This window comes from Arctopsyche grandis, chromosome 5 (genome assembly GCF_051622035.1).
Source record: "Arctopsyche grandis isolate Sample6627 chromosome 5, ASM5162203v2, whole genome shotgun sequence".
Classification (NCBI taxonomy): Eukaryota; Metazoa; Arthropoda; class Insecta; order Trichoptera; family Hydropsychidae; genus Arctopsyche; species Arctopsyche grandis.
The window spans coordinates 18,754,025-18,773,730 of NC_135359.1; the positions used below are offsets into that span (position 1 = coordinate 18,754,025).

The 19,706-nt window shown below is 34.0% G+C and overlaps 1 protein-coding gene across 1 annotated transcript in view; it reads left to right on the forward strand.

Moving 5' to 3' along the window:
* LOC143912356 (uncharacterized) overlaps positions 1 to 19,706 on the forward strand; it is a 335,111-nt gene that overhangs the window by 87,567 nt on the left and 227,838 nt on the right. Inside the window, exon 2 of the mRNA XM_077431639.1 lies at positions 13,893 to 14,008. Within this exon, the coding sequence (XP_077287765.1) occupies positions 13,893 to 14,008 (116 nt within the window). The remainder of the gene's footprint in view (positions 1 to 13,892; positions 14,009 to 19,706) is intronic.

The following is a 19,706-nucleotide window of genomic DNA, read 5'->3' on the forward strand; positions in this document are numbered from 1 at the left end:
TTCATTTATTATTTTAGGAAGCGTAGTATCAGTAGCGATAAACATATATATATATATATATATATATATATATATATATATATATATATATATATATATATATATATATATATATATATATATGTATGTATGTACATACATACATATATCGGCACACGTCGTTTCGTCACAGTATCGACCGTGCCAAAATATCAAATCATGCACGCCGAACTAAATAATCAACGAGGACTAATGATCGTACTCGTCGGTTACCATCCCCCTCCTCCTTGTGTGTACTCTTGATCGATCGGGAGTGCCGGAGGACAAGTCTCCAACTTCCGGTCGAGCGTCGTCGATTGTTTGGCGCGAAAGGAGCCTCCGCGATCACCCTCACCAGATTGATGATCATCATTTCCGTCGACGTGAGCGATCATAATCGCTCGTAATGGCGGCTAAATGTGTGCACATAGACCAGAAAAAATAATAATAAACATTATCGCAATGCCGGGTTCCGTTATGCACTTCGCCACGGTTCGGTGTAGCTAAATTTCAATCCCCCGTATGTAATGCACGATGATCGATCGTGCTCATCAAAAACTAATCGGTTTTTGGAAATAATTTTGTTAGGTATGTACTCTTAGACTTTTGGGGAAAAAATCAATGATAGCATTCGGTGGGTTGGGGGTGAGTTACATAGACAATGGACTGTAATTGAATTAATGGCCATAGGCCATACCGCTGTGCAGCCGACTGTGATACCGGGAGTGGATTTCATTTTTTAGCTCGGTTCTGAAAAAAGGGTGTGCAGGACACGCGAAAAGCAATATGTCCTACGGGGCCGGCGGGGTATGTCAACGCAGGATTAAGTGACCAACATTATCGTCGATGTTATGGCGTGAGGTTGTTTGAATCGTGTGTAAATATTCTATATATATTTAAAAAATAAATGTTTAAAATAAAATGTAATATTAGTACGAATTTTCCTCGCATACAAATTGTAATATGAAAAGTCGTTCATAGATGTCTCTAAAAACTAAATAAGTTCTCTAAGCGCTAAATATTTTGTAGTATTTATTGAGTAATTAAATAAAGTATTTTTTAAATTCTTTATTAAATTAAATTTGAATTACATTTGGAATTTTTTATTATAAATAAAGTAAAAATAGTTTAAATTTATTTTATTCTTTTAATAAAATATAAATTTTAGATTAAGATTAAGTGTAAATTAAGTGTAAATTATTTAAGATGTAAGTGTAAATTATTTAAGTATAAATTCGATTAAGTGTAAATTATTTAAGATGTTGTTTTATAATATTTTTTCTGCATAATATCATTCAAATAAACATAAATTCGTATGGTTTTGAATTTTTGTGAAATGTTTTGTTCTAATTTAGGACTAATGTACATTGAAATTATTATTTTAAATACGTTTAAATATTCGTAATATATTGTAATATATTCACTAAATCGTAATAAATTGTAATATATTTAAAATACAATTCGAGACTATTGAACTGACCATTTAGTATATCTTTATTTACCCTGGAGTCAAAGAAAAAAGTAATTGTACAAACTTTTAGACCATTTCACGAATTTAAAGGGAATACACAAATCGGTAATATGTATGTATACTAGAAGGGAAAAGGGATGATTAATAAGTCCAACTTGGTGAAAAAATGGCAAAGTATGAAAAAGATCGGATAAGAGGTAAAATTTTTCCTTAATATTAATCGTAAGTGAAAGTAAGAAGAGGTTTGTAAAAAAGAAAACTACCAAACGAACGGATCCAGTTTCAGCTCAAAAAAGCTATATGTAATGTAATATACATACGAATGCACATATTCGTGCATGTAAAATAATAATAAAAATTATAGTGAAAAAATTACGGCAAATGCGAGGTATTTTTTTTGTCAGCAGTTAGGAGTTAAGATCTCGCCGAACAAAAATTATAACTTATTATTCCCATTATGCCGGAAGCATTTTTTTTTTGCGAGAAGATTGTTGCATCCCCTTTTGTGCGTGCACGATACTACCTCCCCCCCCCCCGTTTTATGAACAAGTGCTAAGAATTCAGGATCATCTTTGTACTCACCTCCCCTTCGTCCCCCATCGCGTTGGTGGCGTTTGTTGTTCTCTTCGTACCGGCAAGAATGGACGAGATATTTTATTTGATAGAGAAGTCTTCCTATCCACTTAGACACGTCCATCACGAGGAGGGCCCTCCGTTTTCCCTCTACAACAGGGACGGCTCGTAGCTGCTATGTTTACTCAAATAATGTACATATAATACAGAGATTTTATTCTTATTGTGCGAAAAAAGACAAAAAATCGTATTCGTTTTAATAATGTTGCTCAAAATTTTGTATTTGTAATAGGGATTCACTTATTATGTCGTTTATATGGATATAAAATTTAATTAAATGATCTCGCCGCCCCTGTATTTTATGCGTTTCCTTTGAATAGCGTCTGGTAGTCCAGCGGCGACAGCCGGTAATGGCCGTTGTAAAACAAACGAATGGCCAAATCATCTGAATGTCGAACTAGCGGGGGGTTGTAAGTCATCATCCCCGTGTGCATACGACGATTCAATCACGGATTATTGCCGAGAAACTCCGGGAAACCGACGATATATTGTATATATGTATGTACAGTATATCTTCATATGTACAAGGGTTGGTGCATGTATGTACATACATATGTATGACATTAATGAAATACTGGAATGCTATGCTACCTTAGCATGAATTTTGAAATGTGAAATTTTGTATGCATTTAAATTCGATTGTGTTTTGAAGAGCAGTTTCACGAAAAAAAACATATTTTCAGTAAATTTTCAGCTGCCCTCTGTATATAATTTTTATTATTATTCAAAAATAGCAGCTATTTCTATTTTTCTTATGTACATATGTACATGCTGGTTTTTAGCTGTACAATGTATATCCATTTGATCACATCAAAAGCTTTGTCTTTATGATTCGATACCGGAGGGCAACCCTCTTTTTAATGGAATACGTGTTTGATCCGATGTCATTCATCTCTTTGATTCAGCGTTGATATTTCTTTTTTAATAAAACGACACGAAATAATTCATTATACACAATGGTGTCGAAACTCTTTGATCATCATAAGTTGAAAACCATAAAATTTTTGCTGGGAGATTAACAAAATGAATGTTCAGTTTTACCGGAAATTTTTGTTCAGCTGTTCAATTTTCTTTATTCCGTGTGTTTCCTCCCTTCTATTCCTGTAAACAAGCGACTAATCGAATAGTATAAATCATTCCTTTTTTTGCTCTCCGCTAGCGCTTTTTTCCCCGTTCTTGTCTTTCCGGATGAAGATCGCGCAATTTGCTCCGGGACATGGGTCAAACAAACTGCTGGACAGACGGACCGATAAAGTGAATTTGTAGGAAATAAGTTACGGCCCTCCAGGGTAAACGAAGGGCTGTTAGTTGTAGCAGATAGCGAACGGTCAACAGATCACGTGTATTTTACATTAATCATGACTAATGCTCTTCTATCTTACGTTTAACATTTTTATTTGGAAAAAAATATTTTTCTAAAGTACCTATATATGTATGTATATTGTAAAATGTTCGAAACCTCTGAATATTGCATTTTTAAGCATAAAGTAGAGCTTAACTTCGTTTTGAGTAACTCTTTTAATGAGTTTTATAACAAAAGGAAGAAATCTTAAAGGGTGGAAAGTATTATACGTTATTTTGGAAAAAAAATCTATATTTGAGTCATAAAAAGTCATTTCAAAAATAATTACATCAATATTGCTCTAATTACATGTACATACATATATGTATGTACATAGATATATTCTTACCTTAAACATGATGTGTACTGTACCTATGTACATATGTATGTACGTATGCAGTTCTACATAGTCAACGATGACGTTTAGTCGACAAGTTAATTTGTAATTTAGATACGCTTCCTTGATTTCGATTTATCTGTGTAAAAAAGCGTTGGCATTTATCGGTGAGCTTTTTTTTATCCATTTGCCGATAATGTGTTTTTCGGCAGTATAGGAACGTGTAGGGACGTAATGGAGCGATCACGCGTGTTGAGAAAAGCGATAGAATCCGCCACCCCCTTTCGATTCCCACCCTCCCACCCTCGCGGTCAGTGTCGAAGTGTTGTAAAGTGTGCAGGTCGAGGGAGTGTGTTTTTTAACAGTTCGCTACGTTAACCCTGGATCGGGGATGACTCGGCGGTTCGTTTTGAGTTAAACTCGCAGTTTAACTTTCGATTTGTCGATGAAAACTCACCAACTCTCCGGTACTCGCCAAACAAGGGGGGATTTTCGCGTAATTTGATTCAAATTAATCTAAAAAGTATCATCGGGCTAAAAAGTATCATTTGAAAACGATAATCATATGTATGATAATCATGAGCTGGCGTATGTATATTTTTCTTTTTATTTACCTACATTTATACAAATTTGTCATATGATATATTGCATATAATTTTCTTCTGAAATGTCTAGACATACTCGAACACGCGAAAATCGAATTTTATGTAACCGATCGTTTTATAAAGAAGGAAAATTTATGTCCACTCGATATGTAAGGTATAATCAAAGGCTTATAGTGGTTCATTTTTCGTGTAAATGATTTGTGGAAGCGGCTGTAGTCTAAGACAAAAAAAAGTAAAGTAAACAAAAAGTACCCGCTACGTAATCGAAGAACGTGTATTTTTCAGCGATATATCATATACGGTTCGTGCAAAGTGACAGTGGTATGCCCGGGAATATGTTTCGACGTGGCCAGGGCTAGGTTTATTGTCGATTAGGGAATTGATAAAAGAGCCAGGGACGGTCACTGGTCGGTCATCAATCAACGTTCGCTTTTATTTATCGTCCGCGGACGAACGAAGGGAGTTTTGGTGGATATCCTTATAACGAAAATAATATAAGTAGGTGTATAACGTTAAATCATACGTAATCTCATTTGAGAGTCGAAAGGACACTGCTCATGAATACGTTCGACTTGTGACAAATCGAAAATAGATTGATCACATTCAATTTTTGGACATTATTTTAATGTACATATATACATATGTACATACATACATTTTAAGTATAGGTTCTGAATGATATGCATTGCCAATTTTAAGTAACATTGAATTGAAAATTCTTCATTTTCCGGGAAAGGTCAAAAATCAATTTCCGGGTTAATCCGAATTAATCCATAAAAGTTGTATTCTAATGATTTTTATGAAAATAATGAAAATAACAAAAAAACGTGATTTTTCTGGTACTTGTTTGATTTTTCAGCTATTTTTCAATGTAATACATTATTTATTTAAGTTTAAGTTTTATGCCATTGTGCCATTACAAGAGTCTCCAATGTGCCAAGATGGTCGATTATACATATATAGTATCAACAATGAATTTATATTTAAATTTGCAAACATGTTCATACGAATAGCATAAAATTGTGGTTTTATAAAAAAAAATGGTGTCGTTATATATGTATATACATTATATATATGAACGTTGATTTGAAAAAAACGATTCAACAACTGAAGCAGCAGTAGCATTAAAACACTATGTATTTTATTCTTGCTGGGTTAAATTATTTTTGTGGAATTATTCAACCGATCTGTTTTTGTGGAATTATATACCGATAGGTGTAAGACGACCTATTGAAAATTTTGGTTAGTGTGTTAAGGAATGTTTAAATCATTTGATGTGCCCATTCAAAACAAAAAAAAAATGATTGATGTCCTTTTTGATAAAAAAAGCCACATTGCAAAAAGCACTGTGAGAAAATAAATACATCGACGGAGAAAATTACCCATTCATAAAATTAGCATAGTTTTATTTTGACTCGCAATAAGACACACAATTTACTTTCGTATTTAATTTGCATGATAAAGTCGATAGCTTTAGGGGTGCGGGTTTTTTGTGATCTTTTTTCGCTTTTTTTGGACATTTTTTTCCAGTGGTATGATCCGTGTATGTATTTATCGTGTATAACGAGCTTTTCAGAGAGAGATAGTGAGTCCCACGATGAGAAGTCGCTGAATTGTTTGTCGGCTGTTAAGTCAACAGGTTGCAGTGCATCATCAATATGCGCGCACCCGTGACAGGTAAATATTTAGAATGGGGTCTCTCGCACGGATATAACACGGGTAAACGAGAATTTCTGATGATTCGACATCGGCCCGTTTGCTATTTGCAATTTCATATATCAAATAATCCTTTGTGAATGCGTAACGAGTATGTGTCTATGTACCAATGTATGAATTCATGTATGTACATATATACATACATATGTATGTATATATGTCACTTTGCATATGTGAATATCTTCAGATGTGAAAGTTTTTTTTCTTCTGGTTTGACGGTTTCAATTTGTGGCCGTTTTGTAAAAGGGACTCCGAATAGGTATTTGTCGATCGTTCGATCGATTTGTTCCCAACACCTGGTTACTATGGGCTAATTGAACAACGGTATAATCACTGCAACACCTGGTGATAGTGGTGGTAGTACATAGTAGTGTTCGCCGTGTTCAAACCGTTTACTATGTAAATTTCTGCGGAAATCTGTTGCAAACATCGTTTAAGTTAAGTACGATTTTTCACTTTGTATGTATATATATATATATATATATATATATATATATATATATATATATATATATATATATATATATATATGTATGTATTTATGCTATTCATCTGTTCGTCTCGTGTAACGTTTTAATGTTTCTTTGGAAAATGCAGGGCTTTGGAGTCAGATCAAAAGCTACCTACTCCGACTCCGATTTTATTTTATGATTCGACTCCGATTCCCACTCTGACTCCGATTTCACAGCGCTGGGATATTGGTATGCCAATGTATGTACATACATATGTGTTCATATGTAGAATGTATTAATGTTGCTTATATATATTGTTGGTAAAAAATGAAAAAGTGGTTCTGGTATTTCAAAAATTGTAAGCAATTTGTTTTGGTAAATGATTTATTCAATCTAATGGTATTAATCAAAGATTGTGTTTGTACAATACATGTGTACATAGTGTTTTTCCTAGTTTCAAACTGTTGTTATATATCAGTGGTTCATTTCCATGAATCGTACCTCTCAATTTATGAAAACGTATTTGATTTGATTTTCAAATGCCTTTTATTATTACAAAATTATGTTCACAATACATCTTATATCCATTTTAATAGCTACTGATCTACTGATCATTTTCTATTTTACAATTTAATTTAATTTGGTTAGTAATCATAGTATTATATAATTATAATGTTAATGTACAGCATAATAGGAAAAAGAGCTCAAAAACCTATTTACAATTCTTATAAATGCTCATATTACATTTAATTCATAATATTAATTAAAGACTCTCTGAAGTCGATGACCTAAAGCAGATTGTGTTTAGGTAATCTGTGTTTATACCTGAAGAGTATAGACATTTTATGGAAACGTATGAATTTTTTAACATTTGGCAAAAGTGACGAAAACGTTTAATGATTACACAACAAATGCTGCGTCGTAATGTTTTGATTTGTATATACATATCTTTTAAACGTTTATATCTGTATCTTTTTCCGATATTATTCTAATTTTTGGGAAGCCCTAATCGACTCATTGCATCAAGTTTGTGGATCACTACTATTACTTATTATATTGATATAAATATTTTTGTATAGTATAATACATATGTACATATGTAGTAAGCCGCGAGGTATTTAAAAAAAATGAATACATTTTCCAAATCAAATGTACGCAAAATATGCAGATACTTTTAAAGTCAACACAGACAGTAAACTCTGGTAAAAATTTATGGGAGCATTTTCATTTTTGGACCGACTTGCGAATTTATGCATGAGTCGAACCGGCGATTTTCTGCAGTGGGATCGTCAGTGGCGGTCAGGTAGATAGATCCTTGCAAAATGTAGCCGCGTCAGATCGCTGATGTTTGTTTTGATGTTCGTACGGCCAATATTTAATTGTTTAATCAAGCGACCAGTTTGATCATAATTAATGTGCACTTTAGGCGGTATTAGTGTGCTCAGCGAATAGTTGCCGATGCAATATTATTCGAGTGTGCACTTCGCAAACGGTCGCAAGAGACGAAATCGAAACGTCACTTTATAATTAATCAAAAATTCATTAATCTTTATCACGATCATCGTCATCAGTCACCCCCCCTCGTTCGCCACGGCCAGATAACGTTGATTATTTTAATGAATTTGATCCAGATAAAGCTCGACGATTCTTGCGCTCGGAACCCTTTCGCCCCCGTTCGATTCCCGGGGGATGGGGCGAGAGCGGCGAATGTAATTAATCCACGGACCTGAGCCGTTGATAATTGAGCTGGCTGGAAATATGCAGATCGCTCCCGTGAACATCGAAGATTATTTTCAGATCGTGACTAGACGTTTACCTAATGACGTATACGCATTTTCCAAATAAAACAGCCGACTAGACTTTGACTGACAACTGCCTCGAAATCCGGATTACTGCCAAGGAAGAGATCTTTCATTATAAAGTCGTTGCTTGACGCTCTCGACCACGAAATCATGACATTGTAAATTTTGGTTTGTTTATTATTCATTATTATGATCAGAAGTTATGTAAAATTAAATAAAAATATATGGAAATTACGTTAAAATATGTTAAAACCCTAAGATTCAATTCGGTTGTATATTTTACTAAAGTAATCGTTTCTTTGTCAATTGTGTTATATGTGTGATGGATTAGAGAGGCGTTGATTTGAACTCAAATAATAATGACGAAGCCCTTCGCAGATTTCATTCGAAAGGGTTAAATTTAAAAATGTACAGCTTATGTAATTATAATACGTTCGTGCCTTTTGAAAATACATAATACATATATTTCGAATTGCTTATTTCAGCTATTATTTTTTCTTTCTGTAGAATCACAACGAATACTGAAATTATTATCCGAAAGTTGACTTTTATTTATTTTTATTGAATACAAAGAACAGTACTATTAGTTTATTGACAAGGAAAAAAAAGATTGATTTTATTTTTAGATATGTGCATCAGAGTACATTGAAAACAGAAATTTGGAAACACCTCTAGTTGGGAAAGGTTTTAAAGTTGTGAAAATCGTACATTTTACCGATTTTCGAAGGTTTTTTAAATTTTAAGGTCGGTTTTAGTAGTTCATTTTTTTTAATTCACCTCATCATATAAATTAAATAATTTTACATTAAAAAAACTTCATTCGGGATGCTTCTTCACATTGCTAAGGTACGAAAAATTTACAAATATTTGAAACTTTGTTGCGCATATCTTAAACGCCAGTATGTATTAGCGCGTGTCCAGTTCATTTTCTATGTTCCTTAAACATCGTTTCTCGCGTCTATTATGTACTAATAATGATATTATTATAAAATCATTTTATATTTATATGAAAACTTCAAAGAAACTAGATCTTGAATGCACTATATTTTAACTCTGAAATGACTTACTGCGTATGATATTGGCACGGACAGTTAATTTGGTCGGGTTTTGAGCGCTATACGCCACTGTCGGGTTAATCTGATGGAACGGCGCGTGCTCGCGAGGGGTTGCCTCGGTATCAAAGGGTTAAAATATGTTATAATATCCTTTTAAGAAGATTTTGAGCGTATGAACGGGCCCACCCTAGCGAGATTTCAATAATAACTAGCACGATCGAAGTATCAAATATTTTAATTGCTCATATGAAATTCGAATACCTTACATTCATATTATACATATGTACATGCATAGCTGAATTTGTGTATGCATTGAAAGTCAAATGGAAGTGGTTTTGAAATTTCTTCGATGTACATACTTTTGCGATTTGTGACGCAATGTCGGAGCGTGGTGAACGTGACAAATGGGCGTTGCATAATTGCAGTCGGGATGAATGTATTTGATAATGACTAATATGCGATTTATACCGGCGTGTTAATCATACTAAGCCTGGAGTGCTAGTGGGGGTCTGCGTGCCCCGATGGACGGCAAAGGGTTAAATTACATCTTGCGAACTGAGAGGGGGTGCGTCGCGACATGACACTGACACCCCGCAATCTATTGATTTTTAAAATTTTATTTATACCTACATATGTATATACAAATATTATATAATACCTAATTGTGGTCATACTCAGTTGGCGCAGCTTAATTTAGCATTTGAAATTCTTACTATGCTGGAGAAAATTGCATCAAAATCAACCCAATCTATTTCTGGAGAGAATGAAATTATAACTTTATATACTAATGCATAAACATATACATTTACACACATAGCTACATAAGTATACCTACATATTTATATAAAGATAGACTATAATTTATTTCCGTAATTTATTTTATGAAATTTCCCCCATATTAAGTGACTTTGTATGTCGAAGCGAATACAATTAAATTTTACATGCATAAGTATTATGTATGTACCTATATAGGTATATACCCTATAGGAAAAGTACATTTTCTCCCTTTTTTGGTAATCCCCATATTATTCGTAATTTCCAAGTTGAATTTGAAAATTTCAACCGCACTGTGGAGAGTCTACTGTCCACTGAGTGGTAGCCGCGGGGGAAAAATCGAGACCGGAAACGGTCCACGGAAACGGCTTTTCCGCTCCGGGCATTTTTCGTCCCTTTTACGTCGGGGTCGTTGCGGTGCTAGACGAAAATTCCAACCCTTTGTTTCTTTCAAAATACGAGTCTGCATATAATTGATGCTCGTATGAATGGTATGATTGCGGGTAATAAGCGCATTCACATGTACACATTTTCCACCCGCGCACACACTTTCGGGTTGATTTTGTGTCCTTTCGGTCGGTGCAGTTTTTCCGCCCGCATCGTAAAATCGAATTGCGACAGTTATCTGAGCCTTGGCTGTTATCCGAGCCGATAAACTGGTCCAGTGCGGTTCTGGATTAATCCCGGTGGCAGTTGTGTGACGGCAGCTTAATTACAACCCGACAAAATGCACACCCTTTGATGATGATTGCTGCACTATCTGACCGGTACGGTGGTGCAACGGTGAGCGAGGCCACCCTCGAGCGATGCATTCGTTGCAAATCAAATTCGCATATCGTCATTAAGGGCCCAGACTTTTGTATTAAAATGTTTTGAAATTATTTTCAATATAATAATCAAAATTCCATTAAATAAAAAAAATACTAATTGATCTATAATTTGTGCACGCGTTAGTTATATCAACTGTACTTGACTATTGAATGTCCAAGTCTTGCATCATACCTATATATTTGAATGTTCAATTTACAATTTACAATTTTCAATATCCATAGAACCACCAAACCAAATTTAAGGCGCAAACACACTGAATCGGTACTGAGGGTGTTTCTTTGGGTAATTAATTCAGGTTTATTCTTCGATCTTTACGATCCTTACGGATTACGATTTTACGGATTTGATTTTTAAATGCTTTTTATTATTACGAAATTATGTTCACAATACATCTTATATCTACATATTTTAATAGCTACTGATCTACTGATCATTTTCTATTTTACAATTTAATTTAATTTGGTTAGTAATCATAGTATTATATTATTCTAATGTTAATCTACAGCATAATAGGAAAAAAAGCTCAAAAACCTATTTACAATACATCTAGCTCATAATACATCTAATACATAATATTATTTTACGGATTACATATTTCTTCAAATATGGGAATCAATGTCATTCCTAAATATGTCAATACGAGGATAAAATATCACTGAAAACTTGTGACTTCATGATTTTTTACCTGGGTGCTCCATATCACAGATCAGAGCGTGCTAGCTTTTATTTTACACGTGCATATATAAAAAAAAAACACGTGCCGCGTATCTCTCTGTGTGTCTGCGTCTTAAATGTGCTTTTTCATGGCATTAAACCGTAAATTACAAACATTTACTCTCCCGAGCAACGCCGGACGCATAATGCGAATCAATATTAAATATACTGAACTTAAAAATCACAGAAAGAAAACAAAAAAAAAAATACAATAAAATAAACACCCCACAAAATCAGGATAATTGGCAACATACATATACTGACAAAATGTTAAAAAGATCAATAACCTTATGCCGAGGCGAGTTCATAAACAAAATATGTATGTATGTACATACATATGTATAACCATTACATTCTATATTTACATACGATATGCACGGTCATATGTTGATTCCGAAATAAGCGTATAATTTGCAAATTGCAACATGTTATTAGGTCAGCAAATTTTGATGCTTTGACGCTCATAATTATAATGCCAACAATCAAAGGATAATTCATCCCTATAATTAATAAAATTACGGCTGCAATTCAATATCAAAAAGGTTGTTAACCCGGCGTATTATTGATCGACTGGAATATTCTTTGATGCGTGTCCAATATGGTGCAAAATTCACATGTTGTAACATACATAGATGGGGATGAAAGGATTAGATGAAAAAAAGTATTTATACATACGTAATTCAAACGATAAGGTCTTTGTTTTAAAATAGCGAGTGATGGGTTTACGTCAAATGGTATTCGCGGGCGAATGCCTGTCACCGCGTAATTAAGGCCGGTTTATCTGCACGTCTATCGGGCAAAGGATGCACCCCAACACGCCCTCAAAGTGAGCTTTTAACACCCCCTCCCCACCCTTTTGGGTGGTGAGAGGTTACGGAGGAGAGTGCAGAGAAAACTCGATACACCCTCGATGCGTCACGCTGGGTTTCCTTTAAAAACTAGTGAAAGTCCTCTTCTATGGTGGTTGAAAAATGTGTATTTTACACTCGAAGCTAATTTTTATTTAAAAAAATTATAACAACGAGCTCTACCATATTCCCATCAAGGTGGAAAAAAGTTCATCGTCCATTGTCTGAAGTTCAATTATCGTTTGCTTTTTAAAATAGCGGTTCACTCATCCCTCCATATAACCCTTTCGCATCGTACGGTATACGTGTAATTGACTTTTTTTTGGCCGAAATAATAAGGGGCTTTTAGGGTGTTTTGTTGCGGTCATTCGATCTACGTACCTACAGTGTTACACGTGCTAAAAAATACGAATAATTCCACATTTGGCCTATACATAGTAACCGAAACATCAGTTAAAAAAAAATAGAAGATTTAGCACTAATATTTATTTTGAACTAGTGCTGTACCCGATGAAATATCATCGCATGGGTGTTGGCATATTTAAAACAAGTTATTAAATAAATAAAAAAAAATGAAAGTAATGTGTCGGTCCTGTATTCGATCCGCACGCGGTCGAATTTTTTTCAAATGTCTTTTGAATATATTTCATTTAATATTTATATTTAATTATTTAATATGAAAAAAATTGTAAAAACTACCTATCTACCTATATATAAACAATATAAAACACTAATAGAAAAATTAATTAATTTTCAAGAGATGGTAGTAAACACTCAGAGACTTAGCACCGTCTATTTGCCTCGAGGAAATATATGTATGTACATAGATATGTATGCCGAATCGAAACGACCATTATAATACGTCGAGGTTTATTTCAGACAGACAGTCACACAGAATAGCGATATTATATATACATATAATAGGTAGATATAATTTGTATGTGTTGAAAGACAATTGTTTTCTGATTTAAAAAAAATAAGTTATAAGATATATTTTTTCAGTATCTTTCTTTATCTACATAATATTAATTCTTATAAAAATAAGTCTCTTTATGAAAGTAGCGAACCTTTTAGAGGCATATATGTAATTATAAGGAATAAGCCTCTTCCATCTTCAGATTTTATGACATCAGACTATTATTTGTAAGACTTATCAGTGTCGTGCAAAAAAAAAGTAAAAATAAAATTTCACTAATACTAAAACACATAAGAGAAATCTGTACGCAAAACTTTCTTTATAAACTATATGAAATTTTCGAATTGTTTTCCTTAACCGAAATTTTTATCATTTTAGCTGAAAGTGGCGATGAAAAATGGATCAGCGTCTACGAAAAGGAAGGAGATCCTGATTGGCGCCAACTCGGCAGGGAGATGCGTTACCTGGCCGACGATTGGAGAGAATATTCACAGGTGTGTTTGTGTGGCCGTCAATCGCGCTTTTTCATGCGATTTGACTTTTGGAAAGCTTTCGAGCGTTTTTCGATTGACGACATGATAAATGTCGTGCGATGCGCGAAAATATTTTTCATGTAAATCCCGTGGCGTAATGGGGGTTTGATTGAAAAGGATTGTGTTTGTGCAGGGCTTTTAAAGTGAGGGTCCTTTTGTTTGATATCGTAGGCATCATTTATTATCACCGAACCAACAACGCTGGACACTGGGCAGCGCTATCATTAGTTTTAATAAAGGATCTACAACATTCCCTTCTACGACACGCTGCAATGTAAATTTTATATTTATATTTAACATAATCTAATGTTTTGAGCGTGCAGCTTTTATGTCAGTTATCATCACAGCCAAGCGTTCGGTCGATGCTTTTGGCACAAAAAATAGTTTACTATTGTCGATAACTATGGTCAACCATGCTTTTTTGCTGTCTTTCAATGGCAAATAATTTCAAATCAGTTCGCAACCTACGTTGTTAGGGTAAAATAAACAAACAATTGCACAATTGCAAAAGTGTTCGCCGCCTTCTGTGGTTTTTTTTAAGTTAAGTCAAGTTCGCCGCCTTCATTTACCCGACAAATGGGAACGGAAATGGGAACGGGAACGCGATCGGGAACGCGAACGGGATTATTTTATTATACTTCTTTTATACGCTATTGTGTTTTTATACGTATTATTTATTTATACGTTATTGTGGCATTGCAACGCATGCCGGGTTCAGCCAGTTTTATAAATTTAATTTTGTATTTTATGTAGCTGCATCAAGCTTCTAAAAGTGCATGTAGAAAAGGCTCACATACTATGAATTGTGGATTTTATTTATCTTTGTATTTTAGTTGCTATAATATTATATGAAACAACAGCTAAGGTTGTCCCAAATATTGAATTGTGAATTTCCAAGTGTAAAAAGCTAGTTTAATATTTGTTTCGATCGAATTGAATTGATTTATACTCAGAGTATTAACGGGAAGGGATTAAGTATTGTCGCTAATTACCATCCAAAATCGACATTATAAAAATGCATTATTTATTTGCAAACAAGCATCCCTTTTGTTTGTAAGGGTGAGGGGGGTAGGTTTTTGGTTAGCCGGGACGAGTTTCCACTGTGTCATTAATTATCGCGGCTTTTGTGAATATTTAATTGTCATTTTGTCAACGTTTTTTGGACGAAACGTGGGGGCTTTATCAGCGGCTATTACGTTCGCACGTCATACGAAAATGAAGCTTAAGCATTATTAATGAAAAACGGTGCTAAATTGCTGTTTACCCAACCGATTCGTCGGGTTATGAAGTCGGAAAGTTCGGATGCTGGGTACGTAACCGTTGTCAACCAACCGTCATAATGTGACAAATTTTAAAGTGCCCCTCTTTCCTCGTCATCATTTTTACTATAATTCATATTCAAATTTAGTGTAGCATTTAGTGGTGCTTTCATCTTGCAATTCACTTGCAGCTTATCAACATGAAAGCGGAATAGTTTGTTCGCGTGTACGTTCGGATGCACAATTGTGAAAATTCTTAATCTAAATCGCCACTACTCAGGTGTCGTTCGGGACGAGGTAACCCGATAAGGGACGTTCAAATGACCGGAGTCCATTTAGCTAAAGTCTCGTAATACCTTTATGTCCTTTCGAAAGATTAGGCCTCATCGAGTATGCAGATGTGAGAGGGGGCGTCAAAGGACGCCCATCAATTTTCGGGTATTTCCCGGGAAATTAAATAGCACGCTGAGGTCCCGGCCGAAACAATAACCTAGTCGAAACCCCCGTCGAATCCCTTCGTCGGATATTTGCCACTTAATTTGGTCCGAGCGATAATCCTGAACATTAATAGGGATTTGGACAATACTTGTGCGAGGGCTCGTCGACTATGGATGGTTTAAATATGTATAAATGCATTGCCTTGAATTGTTTTGCTGACCATGTATAGTATTTTTTTTTTACTTTGTAGGGGGTATAAAAGTAATGTAAGGAAGGATGCAATGATTCAGATTAATTTGGTGATAACAATTTTTTATTCAATTTCTATTCAAATGTATTATTTATATGTTTCTAAAACTATATAAAAATAAAATCAATCGGAATTTTTAATCTTATATTATCAATCGCAGATATATATGTAGATACATAATTAAGCAAAATTGAAAAATCGAATAAATAATGCATCTTATATTAGAATAAATATAAGTATCTCCCTTTGATTACGTTTATTTTTGATTATATACATATATTCATCCTATGTGTCATGTACTGAAAATATCTCGGGAAGGTTTTTTTTCTGGTAGCTATCCGTTGCTTTTGGAGAAGACACAATATACATACATACATGTATGAAACGCTGTCTGCTCTACATAACGAGAAGAGATAGAAAATACGTGGGTGAGAAGTATGACAAGGGTAGTGGATATAGTGGAGAAAGTGAAGAATTTATATTTTCAATAGTTGGGTCACATAGCTAGAGAATGAACAAAAAAGTGCTCGAGTGGTAGCAAAGAGAATTTAAAATGGTGAAAGGAAGGCGGCAAGGAAGGTGGGTGATGAGAGTGGGTGTGGGATGAGAGACTTGAAAGAATTGGAAACGTGTTGGAGAGGCCTTCGTCCAGCATTGGATGGTGAGTGGCTGTAGATGATGATGATGATGTAAATTAAAATATAGTGAAAATTTTTGATGTTGGCAATTTTTGTTCGGAATTGCAAACTCTTGACAGAATACAGTCATTCTGAAAAACCAAATGTATGTAATTTTGTATACATACGTACATATATGCTTGTTTCTGCCAAAATAGCTACTTATATTTATTGTAGAAACCTTACAGTATTATTAAATTTTGGATGACTTATTAATTGGGAGGAGGTGGCCTTAAATTGAATACTCAATTTCATACTGTTTACTAGCAAAGATATAATGTTGTGATATAGTTTTGTATAATATAATAAATGCATTTTGATCAGAGCCATTCGTGCATCGGAATTGAATTGGAATTATACACCGTTCAATTCATAGTGTGGGTTTAAGTGTACAGAGGATAGGCAGGATTGGCATACGCCACCGTTAAACTAAGCAAGGCATGTCATTCAATTACCACAAAGGACAAACGTCCTAGGTGTAACGGGATTTGTAGATATGTCCGAGTTCAGGCACGCTATGACGGTCCTTTGTGAAAGGGTTAACGTCGCAGTTGCGAGCTTTCAGACTGGCTTGCAGGTAGCTTTCGAAAGCTCTGTCAAAGGAAAATACACATTAATATGTATTTGTGTGTATGCTTAGCTTAATATTCTACAAATTATAATTAGCAGATACCAATCAAAGCGGCGACAATTCCTCACCGATATCCCGATTCATCGGCGACGTTCACTTCAAATTATTCATGCAGAAATATTGCCAAGTAACGATTCAATTACTATACCGACTGCTTCGGTGTCTGCTTGACCGCAGCAGGATTATTAATGATCCTTAGGTAGACACTTCGACAGGACACTAAGATAGTGTGATAGTGTCCGATCCATTGAAACAATGGGTGGGTGTTTTAATTTAATTAATTAATAACTGTTATTTAGATAAGACAACTACATAGTACATTGACATAATAAATTAATTATATAATAAGGAGTTGATACTATCCTTGTGGATGGACACTTTTCCGCACGATAAAAAATACAAGAAGAATATTTTTATTAAAAAATCTTTAAGATAGCATCTTCGTACATGTCTTTTAGATTTTGATTTTCCCTTTACAAATATTTACCATTACGAACATAGGTATATGAATATCAATCACATTTATAATAGTTTGCAAGGCAAAAGCTTTAACAATTGTATCAAACTTTCCAAAGTGACTTGTAAATGATTCAAAGTCAGATGTTCAGATTCAAAGTACATATGTACATATGAGTAGGTATAGAACTTATTATTGCACTTTTGCGGTATTTCCGATTGAATTCGTGACTCACTCGTACGTATGAATAAATCATAGAGTGTGATGGATCGATACGCGTACACGTATTATATATTGGAACGGTTAATCAATACGTATTACAGTATAAATAAATAAATAAATAAATAGCTCTCATAGATCAAATTCACCCCCGGACAAATTGAATTACCGCGCGTGTGGGATACGAGATCAATCAATCGAACTGGACTTTTTTGAATACAAAGAAAGGCTCGTTCCGGAAGAGATACACGGTTGCACAGTTGTCAGTTTGGAACTAGTTGACCCCAATTTCGTAGGGTTAAATTTGTGAATGGGAGATTTATACAAATTTTATTTGTGAGCTCAGGTATCGATCGCAGCAACCACTCAAAAATATGACCGGTATTTTCAAACGGGTCAATTGGTAGATTCAGTCTACTTCAATTGATCGTACAATACAATTTTATATTCGAATTGATATCAATTTGAACAGTTCGTATGGGTATTGTTCTTTATAGAAAGACAAATTTGTGTTTTTATATATATATATATATATATATATATATATATATATATATATATATATATATATATATATATATATATATATATATATATATATATATATATATATATATATATATGTATATTAGGTTTGTTTTGTTAAATAAGCCGTTTCTATGTATTTATGCTGGATTTGTATTTATGTGCTTCTACTCCTTGTGTGACCCATCATTAGTGTTGACCTGTGACTCTTGACGGACAAAAGATGAGATCTCGCATGTCGCGTTGACGAATGGCTCCCGAAGCATCCCTGCCGGGGTCTCGTAGTCAATCACTCTTTGTGACCTCCGAGGATGATCACCCTAAAATGCATTTAAATAATATGTATTAGATCGTTATTGTACATTTGGTTTTGAATTAGATAATATCACAGTGTGTGTTCAACATACTTTATCCTACATATACAGTTTTTTCTACTCGCTTAAAGTGGAAAATCGGAATTAGTTTTTTTTCAATATTTTTTTGTATTATTTTTACGCATGTTATATTTCAAGTTTGGCTGCTTATCATCTAACGAACATTTTCATATGTCAAGCAGTAACATGTCGTGGGATTGTATCTATTAAGTTATTGTTCATTAATTTATTGAATAGTTCATTCGGTATTGAGTCATTTTATTACAAACGTGCTAGGTTCGGGTTAAAGTTTTTTTACAATAATGATATTCTAGATTTTGGTGAATCAAAGAAAATGTCTTGGTAACTCGTCACGATATTTCTCCAGTAGATGCTACTTTGATTCTTAAAGGACGATGATTTTGTGGGTGATGTCAATTTCATGTGAAATTATATTGATAATCAAAGCAATTAAATCGGAAAATTCTACTGTTTCTGGAAATGGCTGTTATGAAATTATTTTTTTTTTAATATTTTATACTGAAATATTTAAAATGGTTCAGGAAATATGTACTCTTTTTTCATTTTTCGTTCTCTTGAATCTTTGGTCTTTGACCATTAGTCTTGAAGCTAATAAATAAGCTACAATTTCGACTAGGTTGTACTGTTTTATGATATTCTTAAATTTGCTTACCTATTTCTTTGAATAATTTACTTTTTTGTATCCAGATTGTATTCTAAAATTTCACGCTTCGAATGATGTTGATATGATTAAAAGAATGTCTGATTTTATATAACACTTCAAAATCAAAGGAAATTTTATTTTTGCTTAGTTATTATGCCTGTTTGC